This window comes from Podarcis erhardii (genome assembly GCF_964252035.2).
Source record: "Podarcis erhardii genome assembly, chromosome: 2".
NCBI lineage: Eukaryota > Metazoa > Chordata > Lepidosauria > Squamata > Lacertidae > Podarcis > Podarcis erhardii.
In genome coordinates, this window is record NC_138498.1 from 29,555,085 (window position 1) to 29,571,031 (window position 15,947).

The 15,947-nt window shown below is 45.4% G+C and overlaps 1 protein-coding gene across 2 annotated transcripts in view; it reads left to right on the top strand.

Moving 5' to 3' along the window:
- The window catches only part of SLC38A10 (solute carrier family 38 member 10), an 81,121-nt gene that overhangs the window by 37,602 nt on the left and 27,572 nt on the right, over positions 1–15,947 (top strand). For both annotated transcript variants that reach the window (XM_081849560.1, XM_081849561.1), the window contains exon 10: positions 239–345. In XM_081849560.1, the coding sequence (XP_081705686.1) occupies positions 239–345 (107 nt within the window). The remainder of the gene's footprint in view (positions 1–238; positions 346–15,947) is intronic.

The following is a 15,947-nucleotide window of genomic DNA, read 5'->3' on the forward strand; positions in this document are numbered from 1 at the left end:
ACAATCCCCGTGTTACCCATTGCCATACGGGGGGAGGGCAGGGGGAAGGTTGGGGAAGGCACATTCTTCACCGTCCTGCTCATGAGTGGTCGAGGAGTGTCTGAGTCATGCTAAGTGACCTTCAGCTTTTGCCTCCGGACTCCCTTTGAACCACTGACTTAAAGGAACAGTTAACTCGAACGCAATCTCTGTCTTGGCTAGAGCTGTTGCTCACAGTTTGTTTGTTCTTCTTTGCCAGTGGAGACCATCTTGGGCCTAACAGGTGCAACAATGGGAAGCCTCATCTGTTTTATCTGCCCAGCTCTCATTTACAAGAAGATCCACAAGAATGCCCTTTGCTCGCAGGTCAGTGCTGATGCTAATTGACTCCTACCCTGTTTCCAGCTTGCAACAGAGCCTGGGAACTTGGTTAATTTCCCTGCCGCCAAGGAACCCAGTCAGACCTCCTGTTCCACATGGGTGGGAGACATTGCAGTCTGACTTTGAACACACAGCTAGCAGTGTTTGTGTGCATGCATGCAAGCAAGCACACATTTTAGCCTGGGTAACCTTGGAATGCCCCTGCTTTTATCACTTGCAGCCTAAGAAGCACATTAATAGCTGCCTGCAGTCCCCGGGCCAGTGTGCTCCATGCCTTAGCATTTCCAGCATGGAAATTGCATGCAGTATTAAAAGACCTTAAGAGCCCCACTGTTTCAACTTGGCACCCCTCCTTAGCATTGTGTGCCCTGTTGCTGACTGTTGACTTCCGGGTTCCAGCAAAACAACAACAACAAATTATTCATAAGAAAAGAAATATGCACACAGATGCAGTGTTGTTACAAAAATATATTTCTCTTTGTTCTAAGCATTTTTAATATAAAAAGCCCACCTTTAAAGTCCTGGTTCATTCAAAGATTATTACCATATTTACTTGAAAGTAATGTGCACTTTTTTGGCCAAATTACATTTGCGATAATTAGAGTGCACATTAGATTTGGTGGCGCATTTACATTCGCCAGCAAACCCTTTTTGGGTTTCAAGGTTTTGAAAATTGAGGTGTGCGTTAGATTAAAGTAAATACTGTACTTTCGTGCCACTTTCAACTTTCTCTTCCTTCAAGACTAGCTTCCATCTTTTCATTTCCCCCACTTCGCTACTTTTTAAAAAAATGGAATTGAAATCAAGGTGGACTTGTCATTCTCTCTGACCATAATTTAAATATTCTCAGGCATGCTGTCATTGCTCTGAGGTTAAAGGTCTGCTAGTGCTTAGCAGTGGAATAGGGTTTTTTGGGGGGCCCTTAAATATGTAGGTTTTTAAAATCAGTATAGAATATTTTGTCATGTCAGTGCCATGAATGCAAAGCTGCAATAGGGCATTGGAGTTACTCACCTGAGCTGTGATACATCACAGAACTGGAAGGGTGCCTACCTACGCCTTTCATGCTTTTGCTTGCATATATGCTGTGTTAATCAAGAAGGATTTTTTTGAACGACCTTGCTGTGCAGGAGCAGGATGTTCAGGCTCCAGGGATGTCCTGTTCCTGTCCAAAATATAATTTTCACCTTCCCACTTCTCCGGGAGATCTCAACAGCTTTTGCATCTCAAACGTGGAGAAGATGCAGAGGCTATTATTGAGACATGACTTTGCAGAGAGGCATTGGGGATTTGCATCGCTGTACAGAACTTGCTCATTCCTTCCGTCTTTAGTTGCCACTTATCATTCCACCATGTGATCTACATTACCTTGTGCCAGCGCCAAAGAGTAAGCAAGTTGGACAGGCCATTTGGGCCAATCGTTGGTCCTGATCTAATGCTACATTAACTATAGGTAGAGGCCTGAACTCTAACCTGGGCTTTTGAAGGGAAGGAGCATGTCTGTCACAAGGTGCTCTTTTATGCAGGTTGAGCGGAAGACTTCCGCACAGCAAAATAAATACACACACAGAGAGAGTTATATTAGCTGCCCAGAGGCAAGTGCCAGCTACTTCACAGTCAAAAAACTTGGGGCTTGCTGACTGCTTGACCCTGGCAGGCCAGTGACAAGGCAAGCAAAGCGGAAATGTCTGTCTTGAAATAAATTACCATTCTGCACAGAACACTAGGCCAACAGGTTATGCAGGCCATCCAGGGATTCTTTGGCTGTGTGCTTGTGCACAGCTTCAGGAAAGACATCTCTCCTGTGTCAACAGCTAAAAGAGAGCCATGAATCCAGTTTGGTTTTGTGGAAATGTACTTTTCACACTGCAATATGTGGCTTGCTGGTGGTGGTAGTAATCAGGATCTGTTGAATGGGGTTGGGAGGTTTCTGAGGAGGGACAGCAGTAGGGAAATTGTGATTAGGAACTAGTGGGAAACTTGACCAAGGAAACACTATGGTGCCTGACCCATCTACACATTTCCTGAACTTTCTCAATAATGTGGGCCGTTCCATTATGTGTGCATACAGAATAGAGTTATTCAGGGTTGTCTTAAAAGGGGAAAGCGACTGGCCTACCTGTTGGTTACTCACCAAGGCCGGGCCTAACCTTGTCATGACCTACTTTCTGTTCCTTTGTGTTACCCTCTCTCTGCCTATTATTATTATTATTATTATTATTATTATTATTATTATTAATAATTTGAATAGCAACGCCCTAGAGGTCCCGGGCCCTAAGGAAGTTAGATTAGCTTCAACCAGAGCCAGGGCCTTTTCAACACTGGCTCCAGCCTGGTGGAACACTCCGTCTAATGAGACCAGGGCCCCATGGGATCTGATTTCTTTCCGCAGGTCCTGTAAGACAGAGTTGTTCCACCCGGCCTTTGGCTTGGAATCAACTTGATCCCCTCCCCCTCTTTTCTTTTTTCTTTCTCCTTCTGTGATGGAACTCCTATTTGGGGACTTCCCTGGCTTTTTTCTGGCCCATGTAGGACCAGTCTGGATAGTTGGCCTTGGTGAAGATTTGACGTTTTCATCCCCAAAAAGTTTTTGATTTGAGTTTCTACTGAAATGAGGCTGCATTTTAATGTTGTATTTTAATCTTGTTTTTAAGTTGTATTTTAATCAATTGTTTTTATGGTGTTAGCCGCCCTGAGCCCGGTCCTGGCTGAGGAGGGCGGGGTATAAATAAAATAAGATCCACGTTTTAAAAGGGTATGGGATGTTGATCAGGTCAACCAAAGGCCTGGTTAAAAAGGAATGTTTTTACCTGGAGCCTAAAGGTGCATAATGAAGGCGCCAGGCAAACTTCCCTGGGGAGAGCATTTCACAGATGGGGAGCCACTGCAGAGAAGGCCTGTTCTCATGTTTCCACCTTCTGGACCCTCGAGGAGGAGGCACACAAAGGACGGCCTCAGGAGATGATCTCAGGGTCCGGGTAGGTTCATATGGAAAGAGGCGGTCCTTGAGGTATTGCAGTCCTGAGCCGTTTAAGGCTTTTATAGGTCAAAACCAGCACTTCGAATTGGACCTGGAAACTAATTGGTAGCCAGTGCAGCCCCTATATTCTGTTTTTACATAGGCCTGGAGTATCCTTCCCACCGACCCCACCCCGCCCTCCCACAACATGCAACTTTGTACTGTATGTAGTTTTCAGACAAATTGGTTTATTCACTTGCCCTTACCCCAACCAGGGTTGCCCTCTGGGCCTTCCTTGCTCAAGAGGCATCAGCATAGCAAATTGGCAATATTGAGGCAATGGCAAGCAAACAGTTGCTAGCTACCACCTCTGCTTTAGGCTAACAAGGGAAGAGAAGGAGGTGGCAAACAGTTGCAGTAGAGCAGATCAGAAGCAGCAGAGTTGACTTCTTGCTTCCGGTTGGTCTGTTATGTCCCCACGTGCCCCTTGACGATATAACTCATTGCTGCTAGGTTTGCGCCGACAGTTTGCCTTCATCAGCTGTTTGTAGTATAGTCCTGCTGTATTGATAGTGTTGCAAAGCACCCTGAACATGTTTTTTTAATTGAAGGGCAGCACATAGTTCATTAAAACAAACTAGTTTTACAAACGAGCTTGTTCCTATGAGTAAATGAAACCCTCCTCAGTTGAGAGGTCTCTCTCAGCTCATGGACCTGCCATTTACAAAGACTGGCCCATTTGCCAGTCATGGGACTATACCAGAAACTGGGTGCCCTGTACCAAAGGATGGTGTATGTTTCACAGTTCAAGGTGGACCCTGGAGGAGGCGAGTGAAACATGTGCTCTCCCCCCCGCTCCAACTCGGAACCATTCCTATGGGGGGAGGGAAAAATACATCCCCAGATGTTTTTGTTGGCCGGGAAAAGGGTGTCTAATTCTGCCAACTGGAGTTGTTAATTATTACAGACAGCTGGTCAGTCAACAGCTGGCAGCGAGCCAGAGACCAAGAACGGCAGCTTGGATTAAGTGGCACGGGTAGCTCAGTTGAAAAGCTTGGGATGCTGGAAATATGATTGAGTAACTGAGCAACACGAGGAAGTGTACAGACCCTGGGCTAGGCTTGCAGAGGCGCAGATGACCTGGGAAGCTCACCTTTTGCTGTGGTTCCTGTTGTAGGCCTGTATCCTCACTTAGCATGGCGGGCCAGACCTAGGGGCAGACTGAAGGTTGAAGAAAGTTGCTCGAAGGTCTGCAAGCAAAAATGCTTGATTTGTGATGATGAAGAAGAGGAGTTTGGATTTGATATTCCACTTTATCATTACCCTAAGGAGTCTCAAAGCGGCTAACATTTTCCTTTCCCTCCCTCCCCCACAGCAAACACTCTGTGAGGTGAGTGGGGCTGAGAGACTTCAGAGAAGTGTGACTGGCCCAAGGTCACCCAGCAGCTGCATGTGGAGGAGCAGGGAAGCGAACCCGGTTCACCAGATTACGAGTCCACCGCTCTTAATCACTACACCACGCTGGCTCTTATGATGGGGAAATGTTAGCCGCCTTTCTCTCTTGAAAGGCTTCCCGAAGCAAGAGCAAAGTCATTGAGAGAGGCAAGAGAGAATTGCATACATAGGCTATTCTTTTTTATATATACAGTGGTACCTCAGATTACATACGCTTCAGGTTACAGACTCCGCTAACCCAGAAATAGTGCTTCAGGTTAAGAACTTTGCTTCAGGATGAGAACAGAAATTGTGCTCCAGCGGCGCGGCAGCAGCAGGAGGCCCCATTAGCTAAAGTGGTGCTTAAGAACAGTTTCAGGTTAAGAACGGACCTCCAGAACAAATTAAGTACTTAACCCAAGGTACCACTGTATTATTAGATTTGTACCCCGCTTTTAGAACAGAGCTCTCAAAGCGGATTACAACATTCATAAAGTACAACCCTTCCATGAAATACCCGATCCTTTACAAATTAAAGCACTGAAGGAAATTTGTGAGGATAGATGTTTGGGGCGGGGAGAAATGTAGTGATTCTTCTCTGACACTGGTTAGCAGACGAAAAGGCAGAAGCCAACATGCCTAGAAACGCTTGCGATCAGGTAGCATGAGATGTAGCCATCTTGTAGCAGCAAATGCAGAACACTGAGACTCTCTTTTTTTTTTTTTCTTAAAAGGACCACATTTCTAACCACTGCAGGTTTGCACAAAAGTTTTGCATCTGTGGCAGTGTATGCTAAACCTTTGCAAAGTCAACAAGATGGTTAAGCTGAGCTTTCCCACCTGCCTGGCCCATTCAGCCCTTCTTCTATATAGGTGTTCACATTTTCCATTCACTTCTTAAATTTGCAAATTTTGCAGCCATCACTCCTCCCCCACCCCGGCTTATTTTTCAGCTGGATCAATGTGGAATGCTTAAGGAATTGCATCTGGTTGTTGTTGTTTTTTTTTAATCACCGTTATCATTAGTCTGGAAGTCTAGATTCATACATGGCTAAAAGGCTCTGTGTTGCACTGCTCACTTGACAGCTAGCACCTCTTTTAGACTAATGATGTCTGAGGATCAAGCTACATGTCACATTGCAGCTGTGTGTAATACTAGCCCAACAGACCCTTCTACGTTGCGAAGCTCGGTGCGTTTGAGGCCCAGAATTGCAAGATAAACATGGGTTTGGAACAATGGTGGGGATAAAGCGAGTGGCAGAGAAGGGTTAAGCATTCCCTTCCTCCCCCCTCGCCACTCTTTCTCTAGTACAAAGCGCCTTCTCCCAAGGGCACTTTGCAGTAGAGAAGGTCGTGTTAACATTAAATGTGGCTTTCTGTCACATAGTTTGGCCCTTGAACAATCTGTAACGAAATAGCCACCAACTAAGAATAAGCTTCCTGGATCAGGCTCTGGGTCCATCAGCATCCCGTTTCCAACGATGACCCATCTGGGAAGCCCATGAGCATGGCATGAAGGTGAAAGTTCCTCCCTGCTGTATTTATCCATGTTCTGGAATTCAGAGGTGCAAGTGAGATCTTACACAAACCATTTTGGCTTGGAGGGCTTCTGTTCAGTGTGCCAGCTCTCCAGGCCCTCTTTCAGAAAATATTCAGTCCATTCCGCTGCACCTGGGTTTTGCATTCCCCACTCCCACCCACACAGCAACAGACAATCAGCATTCTGCAGCTACTGAGCATTCTCAGTCCTTACTGGGCTACTTCCACCCTATATTTATATTTATATTTATATTTATATTTATATTTATATTTATATTTATATTTATATTTATATTTATATTTATATTTATATTTATATTTATATTTATATTTATATTTATATTTATATTTATATTTATATTTATATTTGCAAGCCTTGGGATTTCCAGGAGAATGCAGATGTCTCCCACTTGTTTGACAGTAGCTCCTCTTTGGCTGAAAAAGTGTCAAAACACAGTATCTGAGATTGCCATTAGTATATGTTGTTGTTCTAGGTTCCTTTGGGAGGGAAGGGACCTAGAATGGGAGATGGGAGGAGAGGAAGGAAAAGTCCAGTCGTGCAAGCTGAAATCCACTCTGTAACCCTTGACTTTCTGTGGTTGCTGAGCATGTTCAGTTCTCATTGGAATGTGTTGGAGGGTTCCCCTAAAGTTTTTGCTTTTTGTTTCTTGTGTCTGTAAAACTGGGGTCCCCCAAGCCTGCTGATGGTGTGGGTGGAGGAGTAATGTGGTTTTGGAACTTGATATAAAAACATTAGTATACAGTGGCACCTCTAGTTACGAACTTAACTTGTTCCAGAGGTCCGTTCTTAACCTGAAACTTTTCTTAACTAGAGGCGTGCTTTCACTAATGTGGTCTCTTGCTGCCGCTGTGCCGCTGGCACACGATTTCCATTCTCATCCTGGGGCAAAGTAATCAACTCAAGGTAACTCTTTCCAGGTTAGCGGAGTTTGTAACCTGAAGCATTTGTAAATCGAGGTACCACTGTAATTAAATATATACTGTCTCTGAACATACAAGTTTTGTTTCGTTGTCATGGCTGAGAGCTCTGTTTTCCATGAATTTGGCTCACCTTTTTTTCAACCACCTGAGCTAGTTACCACCATCACTTCCTGTGACATTACCAAAGCTATGTTTTGCATGAAACAGTATGAAATTCTGTCTGCTCTGAACTTACCGCCTACCAATTTTACTGGACAACCCCCAAGTTCTGCTATAGTCTTCTATCATCTCCCCCTTTGTCGCTTCCCCCCTGCTAAAAATCCCCAAATGCTTTCTTTGTATGTGCTCCCAAGTCCTTGACTGCTGTGGCTGTTCTTCCTTATGTCTTTTCCAGTGAGATAAAGCTTTTCTGAGAAAGGGCAACATGAACTGTTTGCAGCATTCCAAATGTGGCTGGATGTCAAGCGCGCTTCCCTGCCAGAGGAATGCACATAGCAGATAGTTAAGCATTTATGGTCAAAGATACCACTTACAGTCGCTTCTTCAGCTCTGGATAGCTATGCACACCCACCCAGCATCCATAGAGCAGTTGCAGCAACAGGGGACCCTCCCCCAGTTTATGTATCTTCCTCAAACGGGCTGCATGCACGCAGCTGGAGACTGTGCCTGCGCAGAAACTTCCTCTGTTCCTCCCTTTTCAATCCCCTCCTGGTTTGGGGGGACAGTGCTCTAGGAGAGGGTGGGGAAGCACCAGGCCCTGTAGATCTCTACAGCACATTTTGAATTTCAGTAATACTTTGCACTCCTCCATGTCAGATTCTCTATGCTTCACAGATCAATCTGGAACTGGAGAGCAGTTCAGAAAATGCATAATACTTAAGTGTTCTAGGCCAGCTGCTTTTTCTATGCACCTGACACCATTTTCGCATGCATGCTCGTGATTCAGCAGATGCGATTTCCCTCCTGGCATAGTGATTCCCATCATACAGTGATGGGATGAAGGAGGAGCCTTTTGTTTAAAGCCAGATTTACCTTCACTATGTGAGAAAAGCGGTTGCTTCCTGCTCAGTTGTGGGTTTGTTTGTTTTTGGAACCCCCTCCCCCAATGCTGCCGTTGCAGGATTACAGTGGTACCTCGGGTTAAGTGCTTAATTCGTTCCGGAGGTCCGTTCTTAACCTGAAATTGTTCTTAACCTGAAGTACCACTTTAGCTAATGGGGCCTCCTGCTGTCGCGTGCTGCCGGAGCACGATTTCTATTCTCATCCTGAGGCAAAGTTCTTAACCCGAGGTACTATTTCTGGGTTAGCGGAGTCTGTAAGCTGAAGCGTATGTAACCTGAAGTGTATGTAACCCAAGGTACCACTGTATTGCCCGCCCCCCCATCACCAACAGCTACTGTTGCATTTCCAGGGACAAAACCTGCGCCCATAGGCGTTTGTGTACACTTGGTTCCATATGGGCAGAGTGAGTTTGATACTGGTATGATACTGCTTTAAACGTAGAGTGCAGATGAGGCCTTGTGTTTCCATTCCTGAAGCTTTCAGGAGGCTCCCCTTTGCTCTTGATTCAGTGTCTCTCCCTCCCCCCCAAAAAAAACATTGTGGTTGGGCAGGTGGAGGAAGACAAGCGTTTGAATATGAGCTCTTTTGTGATTCTCCAGGTGCCTATTAGGCCAAACCACCACTGGAATTTACTTTGGGAACTCCCCTCTTGGCCTCTCATTCCCTGAACCTGGAAATCATTCCTGCTCTTTCCTTGTACCCAACATCTGCTGCTGCTGATATATCCACAAGGCTCCAGGGACCCTCCCCCCCACTTTCCTCAGCTTTGGCCCCTGATGCCCTCTGTCTGGGAATGGTTCCCTGACCTCGCGTCGCACCTCAGCCTTCCCAAGCATCTACTTCAGTTCATTGTCATTCCGCGACTGTCCTCCCACTATCACCCACGGGTGACACAGAAGCAGGCAAAGTTCCTTTATTTTTATTTAAGTGCTCTCACCCACCATCTTGTTAATTACTTTGCTGGCATTACGGGAAGCTCAAGAAAAAGAGGCCATTTTTCTTCCCTTTTCCATTGAGGTCACTTCTGCTCATTGCCTACAGATGCCTTGTCATCTCCATTATATTTAACGGTCTTGTCACCTGCAAATCGGAAGGGGACTTTAAAAGACGTTAACCCTTTCAGAAAGCCTGTGCTTGGAATATGTCTTTTTTCCGTCTTCTTCTGGGAATTAATAAATCAGGCTTTCCCCCGAGGTGATGATGAGAAACATGAGGTTCTAGGGTAGCTTGGCAGGGAGGGGCCAGGGATGTCACAACACTGGTCAACCTTTCCAGGTTAATCTATACGTAATGTGCGGAGGGGTTTGGTGAGGGTGACAAAGTCTCTGGCAGTAGGTTGGCAAAGCCGCTTGGCTGTCACAGAGAGTTGGGGCAGTCTGAGGGGCCTGAGCTGTTCAGATCCTAAGAGCCTAGTTGTCATTGGCTGAGCTATTCCAGACTTACAGAGGGGGTATGACAGGCAAAAGGAACCCAAGGAAGGCAAGGAGGGGCAGAGCAAACAAGGGCCTATCAAAGGAAAGTTGGGAGTGGTTCAGACAATGAATTGAAGGCCAGGAGATTGAGAGGAGCTGGAAACTGAGAATGAGTGGTGGAAGGGAGAAGAGGAAAAACTGCAGGAACTTGCAGAAGCACAGAAGGCTGAACTTTGTATATTGCTTTGAAATTTGGCTGAAGCAGGGACGCGGGCGGTGCTGTGGTCTAAACCACTGAGCCTTTTGGACTTGCCAGTCGTAAAGTCGGCAATTGAATCCGTACAATAGGGCCTGCCAACGTAGCAGTTCAATAGCATACCAGTGCGAGTAGATAAACAGGTACCGCTGCGGTGGGAAAGTAAACAGCATTTCCATGCGCTCTGGTACTCGTCACAGTGTCCCCCATGTGCCAGAAGCAGTTTGTTTATTTATTTTTTTAATATAATTTTCATTATTACCATTTCCAAAATCACAGTCAAATATACATTTCCACCATTAATATATTTATTTTAATTAAAGCATTCAACAATTTCCCTTCTTCCCCTTATCTGGTTCCTTTCATTTCCCCACCATTCCTGCATATTCTTATTTATCCATTTAAATCAATTTCCAGAAGCGGTTTAGTCATGCTGGCCCCATGACGCAGAAAAACTGTCTGTGGACAAATGCCGGCTCCCTCAGCCTGAAAGTGGAGATGAGCGCCACACCTCACGGTCGAATTCGACTGGACTTAACCTTCCGGGGGTCCTTTACCTTTACCTTGGCTGAAGCCCTCTTAGTCACGCTAAATGTTATGAGCTAGGCAGCTGACCAAGGCCAGGAAAACACTGGAGACATTACTTCTGAAGAAAAGATCCTGAAATGTGAATGATGGGATGCTTGAGTGAATGATGGGGTCGTTCAGTTTTCAGCTTTGAGTATGTCGGGAGGTGAAGCGATGCATTTGGGTGTGTTGGCTCTATACTTAATGAGATTGATACACCGGCGAAGCCAAATAAAGTTAATTTCCCACAAAGGACAGGACAGGCTTGCGGAGGAGAGAACAGCACGTGCAGCCGGAGCTCTGCTTTCTGTTTGGCTGCGGCTGTGCTCACAGCTGAAGAGAGAAGCTACTTTCTAAAGCAAATGGTGGCTTCTCTTATCAGCAGTGGGGGTTGCAGAAACCAAATCAAAAGCTGAGAAAATAAAGCTCCAGCTGCTCTCTCGCATGCACATAGCCCATCTTTGGGTCTTAGCCAGCGGTGTTTGCACCCTGCTTCTATTTCTACTGCTTTGTACTTCTAAGTGGAGAACTGTCCACAAAAGAGAATAAGCTTCATTTGGCTTCTCAGGTGTTTTGATCTCTATCGATTGGGAAGAAGGCAGCACGTCCAGCCTTGGAAACTCTGAATGCCTGACTTCAAGTCTGTGATATAACTGTAAGCTGTGGTTGAGCATCCTAACTCGGTCCTGTTTTCAGCATCTCACACACATGCACTCTCCACCACCTCTGCCATGGGGAAGGACCATAGTGATGGTAGAGCCCCTGCTTACATGTAGAAGGTCCTCAGTCCAATATTTGTTATCTCCAGCTAAAAGTATCGGGTAGATGGTGGTGGGAAGAACTGCTATAAGAAAGAAATACCAACAGCCACGTTGAAGTAGAAACGGAAGTGCCTCTCCCTCAGGAGTTTGTCTCTCCTTTATTGAATGCCACCCCTCCTTCCTGTTCACACTTCAATCCCTGAAGAACCAATAGTGTGTCACACCAAAAGGACCTCTGGCTCGAGAGCTTGGAGAGCCCCTGCCAGTCCAAGCAGACAACACGGGGATTGAGGCACTGATGTTCTGACCCTGGTACAAAGAGGCTTCTGGTGTTGGGGAAACTTGCGCTCAGTGATAGAGCCCAAGCTTTGCATGGAAATTGTCCCAAGCTCAGTCCTTGACATCTCAGTTCAGGTTGGGAAAGGCTCATTCCTGATTGAAAGGCTTGAAAACTAAGCAGGACAATAAGGAACTAGATTGTGCCACTCGTCTTCCTTCTTATAATGCCCTGCATTCTTCATTTATTTTTTTACCTGGCATTGCTCAGGGATTCTAAGGCACCAAAGAACTCGGTGCAGTTTTGAAATCAATCAAAATGGTATCCAATTCGTCTAAACATAGATGAAAACTTACCTTTTATCTCAGGAACCTTCATGCAAAATTTGTTTACAACATCTTAAGAGGTGTTTGCACAGCAAACAAACAACTTCCCAAAATATACCGCAGATTCACTTTCTATTGTTCTTCTGCCATGCCTTTTCTCCAAGAAGCCTAGGGAATTGTGCACCTTTCCCCTCCCCTTAATCTTCACAACAACCCTGTGAGGTAGGTTTAGCTGAGATAAGGGAGGTTTACTTTGATGGTCACAAGAAATGTCAGTAGCTGTCTGCTCAAATATCAGCAGTTTGGGGATACTATAATACTGGTTTTAACAACTGATAGTTTTAAGGCAAGACAGATGTATTAGATGGGGGGGGGGAATTGAATTGCTTAATAGTCTGCTTTGTAAAAAGCAGAAAAAGTAAGACAGATTCAAACTCAGGCTTGAGGACATGTATGCAGGCCTACCAGGGAATATTTTTTTCAATCTTTCAAGATAAGTGGGTGCATGTCTCCCCTTCCTTCCCTGCCCTTTTTCCTTTGCCTGACTCATATCTATCATGAATTAAACTTGCGCAATAAGACAGATGACACACGTGATGTCCGTTTTGGATTTTCATGGGAGCATAATCTATGGGAGTCTATGGGAGTACAGTCATCTGAAGGATGGATGTGAGGCAGTAAACCACGTAAAGCAATTTTGTGTGAATCCAGTTTCAGAGGTGCTAACCTGGGCTCAGAGCACAATATAGGAGAGGGTTGAAGTTTACTGACAGCGTTTCTGCAACAGGGAATTTGCCTGTTTTGTCTGGCTCTGCACAAGGTTTCAGCCTCACAAATGCAAATTTTGATACGGACCGTGAGGATTTTCTTTGATAGGCCAACTGTACTGGATGATTTTGGCTCTTTAAAGTGGGGCACTGTGTCCTATGGTAAAAGCTGGCCTCCTGTTCTTCCTATATTCCTGTTCTGATCAATAATGATGAAGACGTTCTGCTTCTTTAGTGAGGAAAAGAAGGAGGGAAAGTGAATAGTCTGAAAGTGCATCATTCTCAAACGTGTTTTGTTGCTTTAGGAATCATTCGCAGAAATTCTGTGTTCTTTCTCCACGCCGTTCCTTGGCTGAGAGCTGACACAAGCTCTGTTTTCACTCATGCTCCCTATGCAGAGGCCTCAGATCCCCTAGCTTTCAGGAAGTGGTCAAGGGCAGTGCTAAGGGCAGAACATACAGAAATGTCCAGCCTGACAAGATGTTGGCTTTTCCTGCACACCAGTTCCATAAAGTCACGCTCCTGTGGGAATGGTTGGCCATTTTGCTGCCTTTTCCTTCAAGACTCTGGCCAAGGATTTGGTCCCTTCACTGCCTCAAGTCTGTTAGGAAGGGTTATCAAGAGACCTTCCACTTTGGCTAACGTTTGGCTCTCTTGATCTCCCAAGTTTTATTCTCCAGAATGGCTGAATACCTGACCCAATTTTCAGTTCATCCATGTCTTTGTCCTTACTCTGTTCTCTTCCTCAATGGATGTCTTCTTCCGTGGCAGTCAAAACCCTTCATCCCTCCGACCTGCTTGTCTGGGTCTCAGTGTTCCGTTTCTCAAGGGCAGATCTTGCCAATCCCTGTCTCAAAAGTGTCTTTCATTTTCTCCTTGGGCATGGACCACCTGTTCCCACATTTATTTATTTTTAAATTGCAGAACTCTCCATTTGATGCCCTGCAAAAATCTCTTCCCTAATAAAATCTGTGAGAAACTGGTTGTTGAAGCTAATTCTGTGAAATGCCTATAACTGATTGCCATCTGGCCTTGTGCTGGCCCATCCTCTGTGAAGAACTTTGCCACTTCTCCTCTCTTCCTCCTCTACCCTTTGCATGCTCTGCAACCTTCCCCATTTTTAATCCATTCTATCTTCTTGTTATATACAGTGGTACCTCGGGTTAAGAACTTAATTTCATTCCGGAGGTCCGTTCTTAACCTGAAACTGTTCTTAGCCCAAAGCACCACTTTAGCTAATGGGGCCTCCCGCTGCCGCTGCGCCGCCGGAGCACGATTTCTGTTCTCATCCTGAAACAAAGTTCTTAACCCGAGGTACTATTTCTGGGTTAGCGGAGTCTGTAACCTGAAGCGTCTGTAACCTGAAGCGTATGTAACCCAAGGTACCACTGTATATCCTTAATTTAAGATAGTGTTTCCCCATAAATAAAAAGAGCACAGGAAACACTTGGCTGCGAATACTGGACAGTGTAACTTTAGACTGTACTGAGAAACCATGGGCTGTAAAATGGAGAATATAAAAAAATTGTGTATGTACTACACACGAACACACACTTTTCCTAGCATGCATTAGCTAGACTGGGGCTTCACAAAGGTTAAACAGAGTTGCTGTCGTAGTACTAAAGCTGCAGACCAACTGGTGTTGAGTGTGTAGCTCATCAACTGATTGGATGGTGAGTTCAGCCCTGCACAGTCAAAATCAAACAGGTAGATTTGGCTATTTGAAGATGTTGCTGCCTCTGAACGCAGAGTGTGGCTGGGGTTGTATGAGCATTCAGTCCTGCTCTGTGAATGAAAGTTTGACATCCTTGTTAGAAGAGTGCAGTCTTCAGGGGCCACTGTTCCTGGTTAGTCAGAGGGCTGAACCACTTGAGAGAAGCCTTTTTGGGTGTCTGCCTCCCAGTTGGCAGTGGTGCAAGGGTCTCAATGGCTGCCCCTTCTCCGTAGTGAGCTTTGGGGCCTATATCTCTTTCGTTTCAAAATACAGTCGTACCTCGGAAGTCGAACGGAATCCGAATGGAACGTTCGAAAACGAAAGTGTGGCTTCCAATTGGCTGCAGGAAGCTCCCACAGCCAATCGGAAGCCCCGTCAGATGTTTGGCTTCCAAAAGAACATTCTCACTTCCGATTTTTGATCGTTTGGGAGGTGGAACGTTCGACTCCCAAGGTATTTGGGAGCCGAGGTACAACTGTATGAAAGAAGACTAGTCCAACTTGGAGGTATTCTGCTTGATCTGCTAGCCCTTTGAGGAGGGAGAGTGCGTGACCTGAGGTTTCCTTATACCTTAACCAGCCCTTTTCTGCATCCCTGTTGACTTCTTTGCCACCTTCTGGCCCGTATTACTGGCGTGGTTTTTTGACAGTGCCTTCTTGGTTCTCCCAACACCTGTAATAGTGGCATCGTTGACATGCAGGCCAGGTTCCCTGTAAAGCCCTTGCAGTGACAATTACAGTGATTAACTAGGTAAAAATAATACATCAGAGTTTAATTAAATCTCCTTCACTGTCAGCCAACAATCCACCCGCTCGTCTCTCTCTCTCTGCCAGTACCCTTTTTCATTTGGAGTTTGGCAGCTCTGCTGCTCAAGCGAGGCAAACGCTCCTGATGCCCATATTGTTTATCCGTTATTATTGTGTATCTGCTCAGCTGATCACCCCTATCCAGTAGCCCATAAATTACTGAAACTTCAAGGGATAGCTTAAATCAAAGTGCAATATGTGTGGGTATATTCCAGTACAAGCAATGAAACTGCTGTAATGACCAGGAAAGTCTAGAATTCTGCTGCCTTAGGAGGCAAGACCCCTCTAATTTTGCAACTAAATCCCGCAATCAGTCATGAAAATTAAAACGATATTGCGCGCATTTGCATAATCTACTCACAAAAAATCTTAGGATAGAGATTAATTTAGTGGGGAAGAATACAGAAAGGAAGGAACGAGGAGCGGAGAAGTCATTCTTCCGACAATTGGGAAAGTACATATTGTTTTGGTTTGGTTTGGTTTGAATTCTGAATCATGAGCTCCTGTTGTTGCCTTGTTTTCAAGTCATCCCCTCCCAATGATGGCTGGACATCATTTTAAAGTGGAATAAGATTCCCGCCCCAAGGATGTTTTTGCATCTAATATAGATTCTGTGCAAATTGGTTAGGTGCTCCAAGCACATTTTAGCTCTTCAGAGCACAGTTAATGGGATCATGCATGTCTGTAGTCCTGTCCTTCCATCTTTCTCTTCTTTGCCTTGTTTAGCAATTGCTGTACACCCTTAGGCCTAGGACACCTGTGCAG